This window comes from Lagopus muta, chromosome 2, assembly GCF_023343835.1.
Source record: "Lagopus muta isolate bLagMut1 chromosome 2, bLagMut1 primary, whole genome shotgun sequence".
NCBI lineage: Eukaryota > Metazoa > Chordata > Aves > Galliformes > Phasianidae > Lagopus > Lagopus muta.
This window is the reverse complement of record NC_064434.1, coordinates 33093710-33113115: the sequence shown is the minus strand read 5'-3', so window position 1 is coordinate 33113115 and position 19406 is coordinate 33093710. Positions and strand designations below refer to the sequence as shown.

At 35.6% G+C, this 19406-nt stretch overlaps 1 protein-coding gene across 4 annotated transcripts in view; it reads left to right on the top strand.

Moving 5' to 3' along the window:
- The window catches only part of ME1 (malic enzyme 1), a 158265-nt gene that overhangs the window by 46004 nt on the left and 92855 nt on the right, over positions 1-19406 (top strand). For all 4 annotated transcript variants that reach the window (XM_048934878.1, XM_048934877.1, XM_048934880.1 and 1 more), the window contains exon 4: positions 3372-3521. In XM_048934878.1, coding sequence (XP_048790835.1) covers positions 3372-3521 — 150 coding nt within the window. The remainder of the gene's footprint in view (positions 1-3371; positions 3522-19406) is intronic.

The window sequence follows — 19406 nt, the reverse complement described above, 5'->3', positions numbered from 1 at the left end:
CCTCTAACTTAATGTGGAAAAGCTGCAATGAATTCTACAAGTAATATGATTTCCCCCCCGTATGTTCCTAATTGTCTTTATTTTTGCTACATACTGACACTGAAGTTTTTGCCCTTTAGACAGACATATGTTCTATCAGAGCTTTTCTTTCTTCAGTTATAGTGTTAAAAATTTTACTGAACATGTTAGCATAAGGAGAGGGTCCAGAGGTTCATTTTTTTTTTCCCAAGAATATTGTATATTTTTATTTTTTTCTTTAAGTTCACTGTTTAAATAACACTGACATTGTTAATTTAAAGAAATCTATGTGACTTTACACAAGTTATACAAATTATGCATACACATATATGTATATTTCTTCCAAGTTTCCTTTATTTTCTCTCATGTCTTGCAAGCTAAGGGCAAACAAATGCTATTGTTTTTTGTTATGTGTTTGCTTATGTTATTCTATGTTATTCCATTTTAATGTGTAAAATGAAGGTCAACAGGGCACATGTAGACTAAATTATCCTGAGAAATAGTCTAATTTTCCAGTAGCTATATCAGTTTTCCTTTGTTTTTTTGGATGGTATTTGGTTGTTATCTGTTTATTGTTTCAGTAATTGATTCTAATTTTAATAGAATCATAGAATCATGGAATGGCTTAGATTGGAGGGGACCTTAAAGCCAACTCAGTTCCAGCCCCCTGCCATGGGCAGGGCTGCTCCCTACCAGCTCTGTCTGCCCAGGGTCCATCCAACCCTGCCTCAAGTGCCTTCAGGGATGGCGCATCCACAACTCTCTGAGCAGCTGTGCCAGTGCCTCATCACTCTCTGAGTAAAAAGTTTTTTCCAAAAAAATAGCCTTAATCTCCCCTCTTTTAGCACTCAAATAGCAATCTAGCACTACAAATTCTTAGGTGAAGTGAAGGCGAGGAAGCAGAATGACATAGGAAAAATGTGAATACTTGGCAGTCTCCACTGCCTTCCTTGCCAGTTCTTGGTTTTCTACTTTTGAACCTTTTCCTTGAAATCTTTGTTCATGACTCCTTGTATGAGAACAGATAGTATTTTTCTCCCTTTTTATAGCACAAACGATCATTCTCAACATTTTATTGCTCGTTTTCACTATGTTTTTAATTACATGTGGTCTTTAGTAAAAGATTCCATGAAATACTTCATTTTAAATGTATCTTTTTTAAAACACAATGCTGAAAACTTCTTCATGGTTTTAATTCTGTAGATTACTTGGATTTTGCTAAGAGATGCACAGTGGTTGTCTAATGCCTTATAACGAACACCACATTGAGGATGAGAGATTTTTGGTTTTTCTTCTTTAAAAGGAATTTCTCTGAAAGCTGGAGCTCATAAGAAAGTAGTTGGAGGAGATATTTTATACCCACAGAAAATCAGCCTTCTAATCAAAATTGCTCTTATCTAGAAATATTTTTCTTCTGATAATAGATCTATTATGCTGATTTGGATATGGCCAAATACGCAATATTTTAAATATGATTTTATTTACTGTGCTATTATCATCTTTGTAATTTTTTAATCATAACCCAAATATGAAAGTGGTATAATAAATACAAATAAGAAAATCAAATCCCAATTTATTGCTCAAGGACAGAAAAAAACAGAATAGCAGCCCTTGAAGAAGCTTTTAAAAAACCTTTTAATTTACTCTGTAAAAGCTTTCTTTACATTTAAAATACAGAATTTCTCTGAGTAATTAGAAAGGGCAATGAAAAGGTACTTTAAAATTTTAAATATTTGCTTCTCATTTTAAATAAAACTGGTAAAAAGAAGAAAAAGCATACGGGCAACTTGTTCACATAGCTTGCATGAATGCTTGTAGTCTCTGATACAGGTCTAAATACACCTGATAGTCTCTAACACCACTTTGATATCCTCTGGAAACAAATGAATGCCCTCAAATGTGTTTACAACTGTACGTAAAGGAGCTTGAATTTCATGGTAAATGTTGGGATAATCATTCTCAACTGAAAGGTTTTAATAAAGAAAGTTCTCCCGGAATACAAGAAGATTGAAAGACATGCCACATCATGATAAAGTGCTAGGAAAATTAAAGGTTGTAGGGAAATGTACTAATATGAGGGAAAATTAGTATACATGTATTTGCAGCTGAGAACTGCAAGTGTAGGGTATAATTTAACCCTGGAAAACATTCAAAACTTCCTTGTAGAAAGGAAGATAGTTCAGGATATCTCATGATGATAGTATTTAGAGTACATGTTCAACATTTTGGTTTCAAAGTCTTTGTCTCTATGGAGGCCAGAACACCCTTAGTAACACAAGGTATTTAACTGGTTTGCCTCTTACTCCTGCCACATCACTGCAGTCTCCTCTTGCCAAAGGGGCTTCACTGACCATTTGTATTGGACTTGTTGAATACTTCTTTAGCTGATGGTTAAAGCTAAGCTTTAACAAAACAGCTGAATATTAGCTAAATTACTTAGGTTCATCAGATTCCAAAATATCAATTTTTCATGAACTGACCAGACTTGTACCTAAGAAATAATTGTGTAACTTGAAGTCAGTAGAAATGAACACTCTCATTTGCAGTGTCATACCCAGTGATCCTGGCTGGGATAATGAGTAACTCAGTATTTATTCAGACTTAGAGTGATGGTAGTCAGAAGTAGACCAGAATAAGTAAGATATTTTTTCATTCTCATTTTTCTGATGTTTTAATATGGAATTTCTGCTTACATAAATCTAAAACTTCTTCAAATGCAATCCAAAATTGATTTCTGTTAGGAGACAAAGAAAAAATTGTAGATTTCATCACAAAGATAAAATTCAGTGTTGAAAGATATATGTCAGCTCTGTTTTTGAAAGCTTTGTCCTGCAGCATACCAGTAAAGTATTTGTTTGAAGTATTTATCTGGTTTGGGGAGAATTTGCTATGGAGGCAGGAGAAGGAAAAGCTGTATTTTCTAGTTTTTTTTGTTTTTTTGTTTTTTTGTTTTTTTTCCTGCAAGTGAGTGATTTTGTTTAGTTTTTCTTTTAATAACTACTCAATTTCAAATGAAATAGTTTATATGTACGGTTTAGGTTCTGAAAGACTAAAAATTATCTTGCATTGTAATGTTTTATACCTGGAGCTCAAGTTTAACTTCCTGATGGTGTAGAATATGCCAACACTGTGATCTTCTCAGCTTCTCTCTGTCTCAACCAGTTAGTTATCCTTCATGTCTGAAATAGTATTGTCTTTAAGACAAACAGGAATTTAAATATTCTAGGCAGGAGACTAAGAGGCTGTTGCTTTACAAACATGGCTTTAACTAATTATCTGGGCACCTTTTTGTTTCTGAATTTACTTCATATATTCCACTTGATGCCTGCCTAATTATATCTAATTCTCCACAGATATATTCTACTAATGAGTCTTCAGGATCGAAATGAAAAGCTTTTCTATAAAGTGCTGACTTCTGACATTGAAAAGTTCATGCCTATTGTTTATACTCCCACTGTGGGACTGGCTTGCCAGCATTATGGTTTAGCATTTCGGAGGCCAAGGTATGTAAGTTTCAAATAAAAGTAACTGTATCTTATTTTTTCTTGGCAGATTTTTGCATGGGGGGTTCTAACATTGCTGAATGTAAGCCAAAACTGTAATAGTTGAGATAAATCAAATTAAACTTCTGGTCTACATTGAACAATCATTTGTGTTGCATTAAGAAGGTAAATGCTTGTTTTAATTGTGTTAAAAACATGGATACATTTTTATTCTCGTTAGCTTAATTTGACTTCCTTGCAATCCAAGCTGCATGCTAGAACACTATAAAAGAGTGAATAATTTATCTTAAATTTGTTTTATCAGTCTTAAGAGTATTGGCTTTTACCTATATATTTACATTATAGGTGTTCTACATACACACACATATATGCAAATAGAATGCATACAGTCTAAGGGTTTGTTAAGTGTGTATGCATGAACATAGAAATAATAATCCTCAAAGCACTTGTCTCACTGCCTGATAATTTGTGGTTTCATAGGCTACTGGAGTGCTTTTATTCTATATGTGGCATCTGCTTTTTTGGAGTGATGGGGAAGTGGTATTAAAGAGATGTAATTTCTGTCTACTTCTGTTTAATTTTGTCTCTTGAACACCAGCCCACAGAGTCTGAGATTTATGGTGGTTGCTATTTGAGAATGTTGTGTGTACCAGTAGTGCGTTCAGACTTTAGGGCCTGTAGAAGTTGATAATGTCTATAGTGAAGGCAATATTTTTGCTTCAGTCGGAAGCAGTTCCTGAGGCTTGGAAGTGTGAACAATGATGCATCTTTGCTTCAAATACAAAATGGAACAATACTTTGGAGCATTGTTCTATCTTCCAGCAAAAGAAGAGATAGATAGATGAGCAATATGTGCATAATTCTGTTAAGAGAAACAGATTTTTTTACATTAGTTGTTTTTGACATTGGTCGAAAACAAGAGATTTGCAAGACTAAAGGAACAAATGGCTGCTGACATTGTCTTCAGCAGGAGGAATTTGAGGTACAAGGCTTAGGGCTTCAAGGTTTTGTTATTAATGTAAAAATCATTTTGGCCTTGTGACTGAATGAGTCACGACCATCTGGCCAATTACACAATACAAAAATTCCCACTTCTATAGAGAGAAAAAAGTTCAAAAATACCTCAAGAATGCTTGCTTAAACCTGTTTAGCAATCTGTGGCTTTTAGGTGCCTTGCCTAGAAAGAGAAATCATCTTTTTTCACATCAGTATTATCAACATGGTAACTTTATTGGCCTTCCAGAAAGTGCTAAATTTGCCAATAGATTAAATCTAAAAAATAAAGAAGTTATGTTCTTTAGTGAAAATTAGCAAATTCACTTCTTAAACTATTTCACTGCTTAAAACTACTTATGTAGTTTCCTTAACCTTTTAGCCTAAAAAATTATTTATAGGACAACCTGCTATTTACTATTTGACATTTTTTCACTGCAGTTCAGCAGCTAATGAATGAATGATGTTTGAAAAAATATGAAGTAACTTTTCACTGACACGCCTTTCGGTATTCGGATGTATTCTTGAGCTACTGAAATCAGCCTTGGCTGTATTCAACTGTCTACTGCTTTCCCAGCTACATGTGAGCTTTGTTTTTTATGACTGACCGTCTTTAGAGATGTGAAAGATATTTATAAAAGTCTGTTTTGTATCTGGTCCTGCTGGATTGCCTCACCGCTGTCAAATAAGTGTTTTAGTGACTCATTTAAGTAAAGATGGCTGAAAAGCATCGGCAGTTTTCTGAATCTCATAAGAACCTCATAAAATTTGTTGTTATTTTTTGTTAAGAAAGAAGATCATCAGCCAAGTCGGATGTTTACTGTTCCTCTGCAATTCCCAATAGTTACGTTCACGGTGGCTTACTTCCTACTCTTACACTCCCCAAGCATTCAGCTGATTCCAGTGTTCATCAGAGGTCTCAGAAGAAAAGTCTGTAAAGTGTCCCCTTTGGCACATTCTTCGCTACTTAAGAAATACCTATGTCTTGTCATCTTCCACTGCATTCTGTTAGATATACATATACATATACATATGTGTAAATATATATATTTTCCCCCTAGGGAAATCTTGTTGTAAATTATTCCAAAGCTGACTGTGAAAAGCAATCAACTTTATTTGGTTATATTCTATAGTGTGGCTCATTTAGTATTAAGTATTATATCCCTCATAAGTAGCACCCTCTGTAAATTGAATTTGCAAAGAACAAATGGACATTTCGGTTAGAATACAAAAGGAAGAAAAGAATTAAAGATAAGCAATTTAGTCAACTTTAATCATTCATACATTCATATCCTTATATTATTATAACACTGAAATTTGCAAGGTAATATCTTCTGTGTGTTGTGTTGTGAAGTGAGCTTAAAACTCCTGCTTCACAAGTTATGTATTCAGTCAAGGAGTTAAAGAAAAATAGTTTAAAGTTAAAAGACATGTGTCTAGTGGGATCACTGAATGAGATCATCATTTGTGCCTCCCTTGCATGTTTTTAGAAGACTATATTGGCCCACAAGATGTACTTAAAGTTACAGAAGGACACTGTGGCTAAGATGAGATGTTTTTCATCCTGAATCAGTATTTTGCAATTGTAGAACGAACATTCTTGGCTGGTTAGCTGAATGTGTGATTAAGCAATATTTCTCAAGAAAACCAGCTGCAAAATAACTCCATTCACTGTTTTGATGCTCATCTGGATAACTGAACACTTGTTAGTAAAATTAAAACTCTACTCAGAATTGCATTCCTCACTGTGAATATTTAACTTCACCAGTATAATCAATCCATTGGTATAGTGAGCAAGCATCCAATGTTCTAGAAACCAGCAGATCTGGTAGCCAGTCTCTAACAATTGAAGAAGATGAGGGAAGATGAGGCTCCCGTGGGGGTTGGTCAGTGAAGGAATATAGACCTCTATAAGAATTCTCCCTGCTCTGTTTGATATACTGTAGGCATATACAGGGATTTAAAAAATGTACAGATAAATGTTTTAATGGCTTATGCTGGGAATGTAGTGAGGTATCTCAGAATCCCTATGAGGTAATTTCTGGTCAAGAGTTTCTACCTTTCATTAAAGTAAAGTGTTCTTTAATTGAACAAAGCATGTACATGATACAACTTTTGCTGAACTCACCAAGAAACAATTTATTTCTATAATTGGTTTTCTAAAATACAACAGTGTTTTCAGTTCCTTTATTCACCCAGAAAATATAAATATGGGAAAGTTCAATGGAAATTTCCTCTAAGAGTCCAAAATCAACTTTTTATATAGTTGAGAGAACACCCAGGAGCTTCAGATTCTTGTGTAAACTTAGTGTTCGGAGAGGGGAGGAAAAATTGGCAAGTATTGCTATGTTGAAGACTTGGGATGTTGATAAAATGTTAGGTGACTCTTTATGTATTTCCATTCCTAGAAGGAAAAGTCATTTCAAATACAGAAAGAGCTAGCCCCGGCAACTATTGCAGACACACAGGTGTGTCAGAACTCCTCAGGAGTAATTTATTGAGGCAGTCGTGCTGGTAAGCTGATTGGGGGCAGTTTTAAAAGTACCTAAATTGAAATTGATGCTGCATATTGAATACTCAGATACTGTCACATAAGAGGCAAAGTATGTCAGCCTGAGCTTATTTTTTTCCCCCTTTTCTTCCTTATTACATATATGTATAATTAGGTCTTCCCCGACTTCTAGGTACTTGTTCAATAAATTCTTCTCACAGAGGTTTTCTTTTCTAATAATTCATTCACCATTGCCCTTTTTCTTGTTTTCCTTCTTTGAATGATTAGAAAAAGGAAATCTAAATTTCTTACTCTCTCCAGGTCTAAGCATGATTACATTTTGAATTGGCTTTTAATAAGTATTTTAAAAATGAGTTTGGTTTAGCTCTTTTCATATTTTTGAAGAACACTTAGAATATTACTGGTGGTTGTTATCTCCCATATTTCACAGAGCAATTTGGTATGTCAACTATTTAGCTTATAAATGCTGATGTTGTACTTGTTTGCCACTATATCGAAGTGTCTGATTGATCCAGCACATACAAATTTGAGATTGATTTCTTTCTTCATATTTCTCAAATGGAATGTATCCTTTTACATTTATTGCATGCATTTACAGATGTACCCTATTGTATGAGTTCTTTTTTCACTGATACACTAATGTTTACCAAACACATTGAAATTCTCAGCTGCAGGATAGTGTACTTTTTTACAAATTTTTTTTTATGAGGGAATAGAATTAGAGAGGATGGAAATATTTGTCTCCTGTGACAGGGCTTACAAAATTTTAGAACTTGGCTGCAGAGTTGCAGTGTGTTTGCCAGAACAAGATTGAGTCTTGCAGTGCATTTAATAATTTTATCACAGTTTTTAATGAGGTTTTCACTGGAGACTTAATTTTATTTTTTTGTTAATTCCTTTGGATGGATGCCTCTGAAATCCAAGTCTCTTCAGAGACAAGACATGACTTACAGGAGGCCAAAAACCTGTCAAGTTCTCCTGGATCACAAGAGCCAATAAAGTTTAGTTCCTGGAGCTTCCTTGGGAATGCCTGTTTCACTCATGGATATGTGCTATTTTCTTGATTGAGACCAGAAATTCTGGATTCCTTTAACATAATATCTTCACCAGTATAACTGCCCCATGGATTTTTCTGGGCATCTAGATGGTTTTTCCTAGGCAAAACAGATTTATTTTGAGCCATTATTAATCTGATTGTTATTCTGAATAATTATTTTAGTAGCATCTTCACTTTGTAATAATCAGTACTTTTATAGCATAAAATTATATTAAAATTTTATTAAGTTACAAAGCCACTTAAGAATTCTTTTCTATTAATTGAGCTGAGCACGGCTGAATATTTAGGGCAGTCTCTGAAACTGAAATATGTTGTTACAAAGACATATCAAAAGCAAGATCCTTGTTTGAAAATAACATATTGGAGTTCCATTCTCCAGCAAGTGCTGGTATGGGCTGTATGTGTTAACAATAAGGGCCAGATGGCAAGCTGTTCTGTAACATTATAACAGATAATTAACAGGGCTATAGCACTTCTTCTAATTTTATACAGTCTTTCCGTTATTGGCTTCAAGTGTCCACCAGTAATGATAATTGCAGCCCATCACAGAGCACTTTTGAAGTAAATGTTGGTTTGTCATTTTCACTTTTGTCTCTTGTGAAAGTGACAACTGTTGACATTTTCCAGACAGCTTTCCTTTCTTTTTTTACTTTTTTTTTTTTTTCTTTTTGAGCAGCCTTTCCACTGAATTAAAACACCATAACACCTTCATGGCACCCTGTAATTCTACTCTTTGGCACAGTTCTGTTCTTCTCTGTTACTTTCATCAAGCTAAAACTTAGGTTAGTGTACTATTGCTTCCTCAGCTCAAAAGTAATGCTAATAAATTCTCCCAGTGTAACATTTTGCCATACTCTGAAAAGCTGGAAAAAGAGAATTAGCACACGATGAGAATGTTGAATTTCTCTCTTCCACTAGACTGTCTTCTAGAAGATACTACACGGGATTGTGCATAAAACACACGGGGTGTGTTTTACTTAGTCTGTCACCAGCCAATAACTCTGCAGAGGGAGTTGTGACAGTCTTTGCATGGAAGATGTCAGTTGGCCTCATTTTGGTCTTAAGAGTGCTGTGTAAATATTAGGCCAATATCTGAGTCTAAGAAATAGATGAATGAAAGTAGTTTTACCTTGACTTTGAAAATACTAGGATAAAGGATTAAGTTATATGTATGTAGCCATCTGGTCTCTCTTGAACTGCATAGGATTCATGACTTTTGCTAATATGCTGACAGTAGGTTTCACCATTTAGTCATCCTGTGAATTTTTCTTAAATTTTTACCTTAGAACAGAACCATTAATGATACCTTATGCTAAACTGAAAATATACAGTCCTGATCTAATATTATGAAATATAATATCCTCCATGTGGTGTTTTTCTATGCACATAGTGCTTGTATGTAGGCTTTACCTACAGCTATAGTGGATGGATGGGATTTACAGAAGTCACACTTTGAGATACTCTTTTATTTAAGTCTTGTATGAGTTGAAGCTTTCATTGTTGTTAGCTTCTTCCTACTCTCAAGCTGCATAGATGATTTTTTATGCATGTGATCTTGGGAATTCTCATCATGATCATAAAAGAAACTTTGTCCCAAAACATCACAAGCATGGAATTTTTGGCTTTCAGCCTAAGTTTGTACCTCTTGATGGTGTATTGCTCTGTTTTTTCTGGAGGGAGAACATCTGGGCCATGAGTAGAAGGAAATGAGGCCAGCGCTACTCAAAACATGACTCTCAAAATGTTTGGCAGCAGTCGGTGCTGGATCATTTTATTTCTCCTCTTTACAGTTTTCTGAGAAAGCCTTAGGGCCCTTCTATAGCACCATCCTTGGTGGTTTCTCTTCAAGGGTGCCAGAACTAATGTACTGGCCTTACATGTTTCCCTGTCCATGTCTTTCTCAAAATCCTGGATATTTCTAGGGGATTCCTTTTCTCAATTGGTTCATAGTGTTGTACTTTACACTTTCCCATCACCTCTTGTGAGAGATTAGTGTAGAAATTTCCCTCTCCATAAATTTGAAGGATTCAAATTTCTCTTTTCAAGGGCATCTGAACTCAGAGACAGTGGAAACTTCTATGGATTTTGATGTATTATGATTATCTTCCTCTCTGTGCATCCTACTAAAAGACTCCTCTGAAACACGGAATTTCCTTACTCATGCTTTTTAGCATAAAGGACAGTTTTTGTGACAATTTTTAATGTGGTGATTCCCATTTGGGTTGTTAAAACAGTCATTTTGCAGATCTGTATGCAGGAAACTGTGCAGAAATACAGCTTACATTTCTCTGACTGATCTTTTCTCCCTAGTGCCAATACCGTATAAAAAGTAGGCTGCATGTCAACAAATTCACTATAGATATATGACTGCCTTTTTAAAAGAGTGGTTTTCTTTCAACAAATTATAGTTTCCTATTAACAATTAGTATGTGCACCAATATATAACCATGTTACTCCTCAATATCTTTCTTCCCCCCCCCCCCCCCCCCCCCAAATCTACAGGGAGCTTTTAACTTTGTGCCAACCCACAATACTGTCTTCTGGTTATAAGCCTCCACATTTCCCAAAGTTGTACATTCCTTAATAAAATGTACAGAGATTTTATTTAGTTTTATGCCTCAGGTTGGCCCAAGTCTTATGAGCTATACTAATTCATCAGGTAATGCTGTAAGGAAGAGGTCTACTTACTGGCTCTGTCCTACTCTGATATTTATCGAGCACATTTTTCTCTCAGTGAAACAGCCTCTGTCAACCTGCCAGATTTATACAGTGCCCTAACTGTCAACATCGTTTGGCCCTGAAGCAAATTTTTTGAGAGCCGCTTGCTTCAATAAGGGAATCAAAACTTTCAGTAGACAACACTTTTTCAAGGACAGGCTATCAAGCTCTGAGCAAACACATCAGCCTGAAATCTCATGGAAGTTTTTTGACAATTTTTCCTGGGACTGTATAGTTTGTGTTGCTTTGTTTGTTTGTTTGTTTTTAGAGTTGACAGTGCTCAAGCTTAACTTTCTGTTCCTTTTAGGGACCCTTTTTATTAGTTGCTTCAGGAGGAAATACGAAAGTAGTTGAATGTTGAGTAATAATTTGTTATTAGACAATTTTTTAGTTATAAATATTTTTATAATTATTTTTATTTCTTATTTTTATATTTATTGTTTTATTTATAAGAATAAATACGTACGCTATAAATAATAAGTACGCTAAAAATAGGCTTTTACATATAAGGAGTCTTGGTCTTTCATTCCAAAATACAAACTCAGTTCTGGTGCTATTGATTTGGTTAGTCCACAAGGAGGACTGAAGAATGGTTCTTGGTCTTCAGGACGCTTATGTCCCAGTCCAGATATTTATTCTAACAAAAATGTTTCTATTCCCATGAAATAGTCCTGTCTCTTGAAGTCATCAAGGAATCCTCCAGAAGAGTTATCCGTGACTGTTAGACACTTAAGACTGCAAGAAATACCAATGTTTTCCTTTGAAACCACCTGTCATCCAGAAAAACAAACTCTTAGTTAATTTGATGAGTATCACATACATACAAGCACTCTTCATCAGACACAGAAAACTAGAGATCTCACCTAAGTGCTTTGAATTGATACAAACTGTAGGAATTTCCCATTATGTGTCTTCATAGAACCACTTCTGTTATCTGAATCCCATAGTATGCCTAGAATCCTGTATCTTGACTTAATAAGAATCTCTTCTGACTTGTGTAAACAAATATCTTCTCTGGTGGAAGATCCCATGTAATGTCTGCAAATGGATGCTACGTTATCTATTCCTGTTGTGCAGAATTGTAGATACGGTTTCCTCCCTTCTGGACTGAGTGACACTGAACAGTCCTGAAGTTGTGGCCTGCAGGTAAGCATAGCCTGCATAACAGTAGACAGGTACTCTGCTGTCCTAGCACATTTAGAACAACACAGACAACTGCCAGGTTGTACACCATCAGCAAACAGAACAGACCAAGATTTTTTCATCTGTTTTTGAAACAGGAACATGAAGTATCAGGTGCTCATATCTAGAATCTGCTAATACCTTTGTGGGTGGTCTAGTAAGGTCAGATCCTTAAAGACAGTGCAGGAGAAAGAGAGATAGATCACTCATACTGGTAGCCTCATCATAAAGAAGGTAACAGAGAAGAAAAAAAAGAAGTTTGTGGATGCAAATTCCTTATCTTGAACACTTGAATTTTTTTGGCCTTTGGATGTCCTGAGGATCAGCTTTGCACCTAAGTGTCACTAACTCTGTAATGGCTTTCAGGGAAATAATGTGTTAATTTTAATCTTCAGAAACGTATTTAGTAATAAGGTATTTATGCTATATGTTGTCCTGGAGCTCTGGCCACCATACCATCACCTATGACTTATACTATTTTGCTCTTAGGCTTCTCTCTAGTGCAATGTAACTGATTTGCTGTGAGATATGAGGCATTTCAGTGCAGCTAAATACAGACAGGAACTACGAAGTCAGAAATTACTTCACTGTGCGTGGGGAAGCCTATTTTTTGACTAAAAGACATTGGAAAAGGAGGATAAGGCACAGCTTCCTTACTGAGACTTTTGTTGATATTGAAGTGTGACGGTTTCAGTGTTAGGCATACTTAGCCTTTTTGTTTGGCAAAACAGGTCTTTTTAGATTACATACATTACTTTGCGCTGCATTGAGGCATCAAACAGACATTTTATCACAGAAAGGGGACAATAACTGTCCAGATGTTATGAAGTAGTTAAAATGAAATTTCTTTATATCAGTGTGTTGTTTCTTGCACATCTACGCTACAATGTCTTCTGTGACATCTTTGCTGTATATAGTAGATACCTGTACTAACGGCTATTTAACATTTTCATTGAACTTACTGTTGCAGAGGAGTTACAAATTGTAGATGAGAGTCTTTCAGAATACATAGAAGGGGGTACTCTGAAACCCTCTGGAACATATTATGCAGAATTGTTTATGCCTAGAGAAACATTTACAGAAGAAAATCTGCTACATTTCTGTGGCTGTTCTTGGAGATATGAAGAGTGGTATCTTACGCATTCATTTGTGTTGTTTTTAAGCTTGAAATTTATTGCTTGAGAAGCACTGAGAGAAATGTGTGTGCTTCTTTCTTCCTTCCTAGGACTGTAGAAGAGAAAGAGCTATTCTAGCTATCAGTGAGATAAAAAAGAAATGATGTTACTGCATGTGTTTATAATATATTTGTATCATATCTTTGCTACATGAGCATATAGCAAAGATCTACTACAGGTGATTGATAAGCATTCAGTATGTTCTTTTACACTGAGGTCTTTGCAGAGGAAGAGGAATCCCACCCTATGGCAACGTGCAGAGAACTTTCTCCAAATTTCCACTAATCCCCATTACTGACTTTTTATGTTGCAAAATGAGGTGCCAGTAGTATTTCAGATGAGACAACGCCACTGACTTAGAAACATTACAGTGCTTTTATTAGCTCATTCTGTATATATTCCTGTCCATGTTCAGAAGGCTTTTCCTATGGGGGTGTGCTTTACGCTGGAAATTCTCCAGCTCTTGTTTTCTGTACATTTGCTGCACGTCCTTCAGCACCACCCAAAGCCCCTGTTAACCTACTCAGCAGCTTCTCTGTTTGTTATGTTCTCATTACTCAGCAGTCCAGCATACTCCTGTTGTTGCATTTTGAATACAGTATTCTATAACTTTAAAAATAGTCTTGTATTTGGTGGTCAAAAACAGAAAGCAAAAGTCTCCAAATCTGCAGTAACTTGGATATACTAAAATCAGAGTGTTCCACCTCCGACTAGAAACCTTCTAAATAGATCTTAAAACAGACAATTTGAAGTGAAAAGGAGGCATAGCAATTGTCAGCCTTCAAGAGCATGATAATGAAATTATTGCGTATTTAATATGTCCTGTGTTTATATCATATTTATTATGATTATTTTTATCAGTTCTGGAGATTTTTCCACACAGTTTTTGAGACAGTCATATGCCTCTCCTGGTAAGGAACTTCTGGAACAGGCAAGGGATGAATATTTTGGGATATAAATAAATATTATGGGGTAGAATTAAATATATTAAGTAGATGATATAAATATACATTTCTTGTTTTTTGCTGGTAAAATTTAAACACTCGTTTCTTTTGTGATTGACTTTCAGAGGAGAACTTGTTTGTTGCAACTTTGTTAACATCAAATAACATGCTCTTAAAAATAGCCATGTATGCCACTCAGTATTTGTGTCTGAGATACAGCTGGACATACAGCTTTTTTCCCCATATAAAGCTTTCGTTGGACAGAGTCCTAAGATGTATGACTGGCTCGAATATTCATGCATGTTAAAAATTTAATAGGAAATACTAGCAAAACTAGTGCTAGCCAGGTTGTTTGCATTTTACTATTTTAAAACGTTGTGGTTTTGATTGTGGAAAATATGGACATAAATTGATGGAAAACATTGTAGCAAATATCAATGCAGTAATTGAAAAAAAGAATGGCTAAAATCAAGATGTCAAAAGAAAACAGTAAAAAGTAGATATTTGAAGAATGTGCAACTGAATCATTTGTATGCTAAGGATCTACTACCACAGCATATTTTTGGAATTAGAACTAGATCAATCTTTATTTTGACTTATTCTTGCAACATATCATTGAATCTTCTAAAATATTTTAGCTTAATATCCATGTTTTAAAATTACTCAGATACTCTAAACTATGAGATTTCAGCAACTATACCCTTTCTAAAGACTTGTGTTTAAATAAAATTCAAACATTTGTTTAATTTGGAAAGTAGTCAGTCACAGCCCTGATTTTTAGAATGTTATTATGGGTATGCGTAGTCAATCAGTAGTCTAAATAAAACATTGTTAAAGCTACTTTGGTTTTTAAATTTGTAAGAATTTATTAATTGATGTTATCTAGTGTTAGTGTTGCCAGCAGGAACAGGGAAGAGTTTGTCCCTCCATATTCATCTCTGGTGAGGCTGCACCTCAAGTGCTGCATTCTGTTTTGGGGGCCTCACTAAAAGAAAGAATTTGAGGCCCTGGAGCATACCCAGAGAAGGGAAACAAAGCTGGTTAGGGGTCCAGAGCATAAGTCTGATGGGGAATATCTGAGGTAGCTGGGATTGTTGTGTCTAGAGAAGAAGAGGCTCAGGGGATCCTTTATTGCTCTCTACAACTGCCTGAAAGAAAATTTTGGCAAGGTGAGGGTTGGCCTCATCTCACATGTAACTAGTGATATAACTAGAGGGAATGGCTTCAACTTGTGCCAGGAGAGATTCAGATTGGATATTCGGAAAAATTTGTTCTCTGAAAAAGTTATCAGGCTGCTGGGATGGGCTGTTCAGGGAGCTGGTTGAGTTATTTTCCCTGGAGATGCCCAATAAACATTTAGATGTTGTACTAATAGGCATAGTTTAGTGGAGGAATATTGGTGGTAGATGGATGGTTGGACTGGATGATCTTGGCGATCTTTTTCAACCTTGGTAATTCTATGATTCTATGATCTAGTTAATGAGTGATCCCGAACACTAAAATAACAACGAAAGGGAAATGACCCAAACAGACTTGCTTCTTACAGTGAGAATAAATTAAAACCAAAATAGTCTCAACGTCACTAAGCAGTGATTTATTCATTCTGCTTATCAATTTATAATCTTACATTTTCATGTGGGAAGAATTGCTGAAAAGTCAGTTCTGTGGTAGGATGAACTGTCAACAGAGAAACTGAGTTACGGTAAAGCATTGCCTCAGTGCCCTTAAAATTTCCTTCTTGGAAGGCTTCTTGTGTTTCCCAGAAGCCACCAAAGCCTGGCTTCTTGGTCATGATGGTGGAACAATGGATCCACTTTCATGCAGAAGTGGAATAGAATAATGTGCCAGGATTTCTAACTATGAGTTAGCCTGTGCATAAACCAGCTGTTTTACAGTTGACAGTAAAAATCTAGACTGCTAACTGAAAATATTTGCTAGTAAGGAATTTATGGAGTAGATGAAACATGGAGTAAAGGCTGCTAAAGCATTGTCTTTGTATAAACTGTATTTCAGAAACAAGAAGGTCTCCATGCAGTTTTTGTAGTTAAGACTTTATTTTCTTGCATGTAAAATTCAGAAAATTTGTAAGTGGGTGAACAGCTGGGTGAAAGTATAAGCAAGGAGCACCCTCACATCACTCAATATGGACATGAATACACTTCATGTTTGCAGTCTCTGTGAGTGGCAAGCTGACTGAAATAACATCTAGTGGGAACTCTTTTCTCTCTGCTTGAAACCCAGTACTTTAGAGGTTTCCAGGCCACTCAGCACTTGGTCCAGTCCAGGAAATCTGGACCTGAGGTCTTCTATGAGGATGCAATTGGAAGTCAAGGCTAGATAGGGACAGAAAAGGAGATGAACATTAAAAGACTTTGCTAGGACATTTGCACTGATTCTACAAGCTGAGCTGCGTAATTCATCCATTGAAAATAATTTATTTCAGAAAAGTTTGGTTATTGAATATCAGCTAAGGAATGCTTTGTTTCTTTGTTCTACCTATATTCAATAGCTGGTCAAGCTGAGGAGTTTTTAAGGATGGAAACGTTTACTTTGTAAGGATTTAAAAATTACTTCGGTAGCTACACTACCTTGTTTCGGAAAAAAATGAACATGTTTGCACGTGGTGCCCTTTGAATGAGGAAAGAGAAAGTGTTTTTTTACTTACTAATGTGTTCTTTTATTTGGTGTTCTCTCACTTAGAGTAATGCTTGTCATGTGAAAGGTTGTTTGGCTTTGTCCTAAAACTGAAAAACTTAAGCTTATCTTAAGATGTGCAAATAATAAACTAAAAGTTTTCTTTCCCAGCCTCTGTTGCCCACCTCTACATGGTAAAATACAGGAGATCTACTTTCTAATGCTATTTTCTGTTAGAGTTTCCTCTGGTAACAAGACTAAGTTTATGTATAAGTTGCAGCAAAGCACAATGCAAAATGCTTTTAGTCTTAGGAGAAACAAACTCTGCTAGAATAGATATTTTCATTTTACCACTAACACTTTCTGCTAAAAACTGCGGAAAAATCATGGCCTATTATCACATTTTTATCCCAGAGGAATTCAAGACAAAATAACTGCTCTAGCTGAGAGTGCTTGGACTGGAAGATTTCATGAAGTCCCATAGAATACTGGTGATCCTGCACCTCTGGCCCTACAGATGTGGGTCTCAGAGATGTCACTGAACGTGATATGCAGGTAGCTCAATCATGGATAAACCTGCCCTGTTCTATGCCTGGAAAACTCACTGAAACCGTGACATTATGACAAATTTAACTTGTGTTCTTTTTACATTACCCTGCCTTCCTTTCTGAATTTTGCCTCTTAGCACTACAGTTCTCTGCATGAAGAGCTGTTGTATTGCTGGGACATGAACTTGTCCTTGGTCCCTTTTCAGCTGTGGAGGTCAGCTGCACAAAGGGAAGATAGTGTCTGTTTCCAGAAATGACTTCTTCATTAAAGTAGAAGTTGAGTAGGATGTGCCATAAAAAGAAGCCTTTTTAATAAGTCCTCACTTTTGTCCTTTTAATGGTTGTTGAGAGCAAATGATGTCAATTTAAAGGTCAATGAAAACTGGCTTAAAGGACCTTATTGTCTAAATCCTGGAGTATTTCCATGTTCCAATGAGCAGAGACAGGACAAATTGTTGAAGAATGTATGTAAAAAGACAGTGATTTCACTTGTTTGAGTACTTCACAGTTTAAATAACATTTTAAAAAATTTCTTTAAACATCAGCAGCATTGTAGGACTCCCAGTAGAGACATGATTGATGCTGTCATGATGGTTTTTTACACAGCATCAGCATAAAATAAAATGAATATAGTAGCTATTGAAGTGGAACAGCAGGATATTTTTGTTTTTAGGCATAATTTGTCTGGCTCTGGTGAAATGTTTTCTCAATCACAATCTTCAAATAGTTCTATTTGAGTCTATTAGAGTGTAATAATTAAGTTATTTATTGAGCAATTGTCAGTAGAATTTAAGTAGCTTCCAGAGCAAAATAGCTCTGGGTCTTAAATACTGTATATCTCAGATATCTTGTATATCTGTATGTATATCTTTTGCTTTTCAGACTAACACATCCCATTTATAGGCCATTATGCTGCTGTGGTTCAGCAAGAGTACATACAAACTGGTTGTCTAGATTCATGAGAGTTTTGGAATAGAGTAAAGTAAAGAAATTTGTCCTTTAAGAAATGAAGAGAGATGATTTTGTCTGCTCTGTTGTTATATTAAAAGGATGCATCATTACAGTCTGAATAGTTAGGCCATGAAGTGCTATGCTGTTGATTCTGTGAGTAAAGAAGATGAGACAGTAATTTAAAAAGTTTTATCCAGATATGCAATAATGGCTATTTTATATAAATGAAAAAATATATATATGTAATTTGAAAGCCTGCAATTACAAAGTCTATGAAGTGCTGTTTTTATCATGAAGAATTCTTAATTTTCTTCCAAAATACCTTGAGCTATGCATCATGGTTTCCAAAATTAGAGAATTGCGTAGTGAAGAGACAAGATGTACTTGCTTTATGTATCGCTTAAGAATCTTGGTTTAAAGATTTACTGTGTAAGGCTTTCAATGTTCTATTCTGATTGCTTTATAATATAAATAGCTTTTGTGCCGAATGAGAGCAGTTGAATTAGTTCATCCTTTTGCTTCTTATTATACAAAGCTCTGATTTTTTTACATGTTTATGGAACCACTGGCATTTTGAAAAATTTAAGAGGTATATTTCAAGTACAGTGGTTTGCTTTTACCAACCACATCATACACTTGAAGTAGCAGTGTGCTTGGGTAAAAATAATCATGCTCTCTGAGAGCTGGAGTTGTCCAGACCTGTAGATAAGTGATAAGACAGCATCCTATGTTCCAGATGTTGAGATTTTCTATAATTTCTGTGTTTTATTTGCCTTCAGATTGCATTGCTCTAGGCATCTTGCTGTTTTTATTTTTTTGTTTTTGTTTCTTTTCACCTTCTCTGGTGTCTTATGCTTGCAAAATATACCCTGCAAACTCCAGAGCATGTTTCAGATCTATGGTCAGCAGCTCCCCCAGGCCTTTTCTGATAGTTCACCTCTGAGCTATCATGTCTGCTATGTGGAAGTTATTTTTAACAGCAGAAACTGTTAAAGCAGCCCACTTACTATCAGTGATTGATAAATAGCTGTGATGAACTTGGGAACTGAAAAGAATGCTACACAGGCTGCAAGCGAAGATAAACAGTGGCATGAAACAGCATTTTCAAAAGGAAGTCTTGAAATAAGACTAACTTCTGATTTTCTCCTATAACTGAGGAGTTCAGACCCCT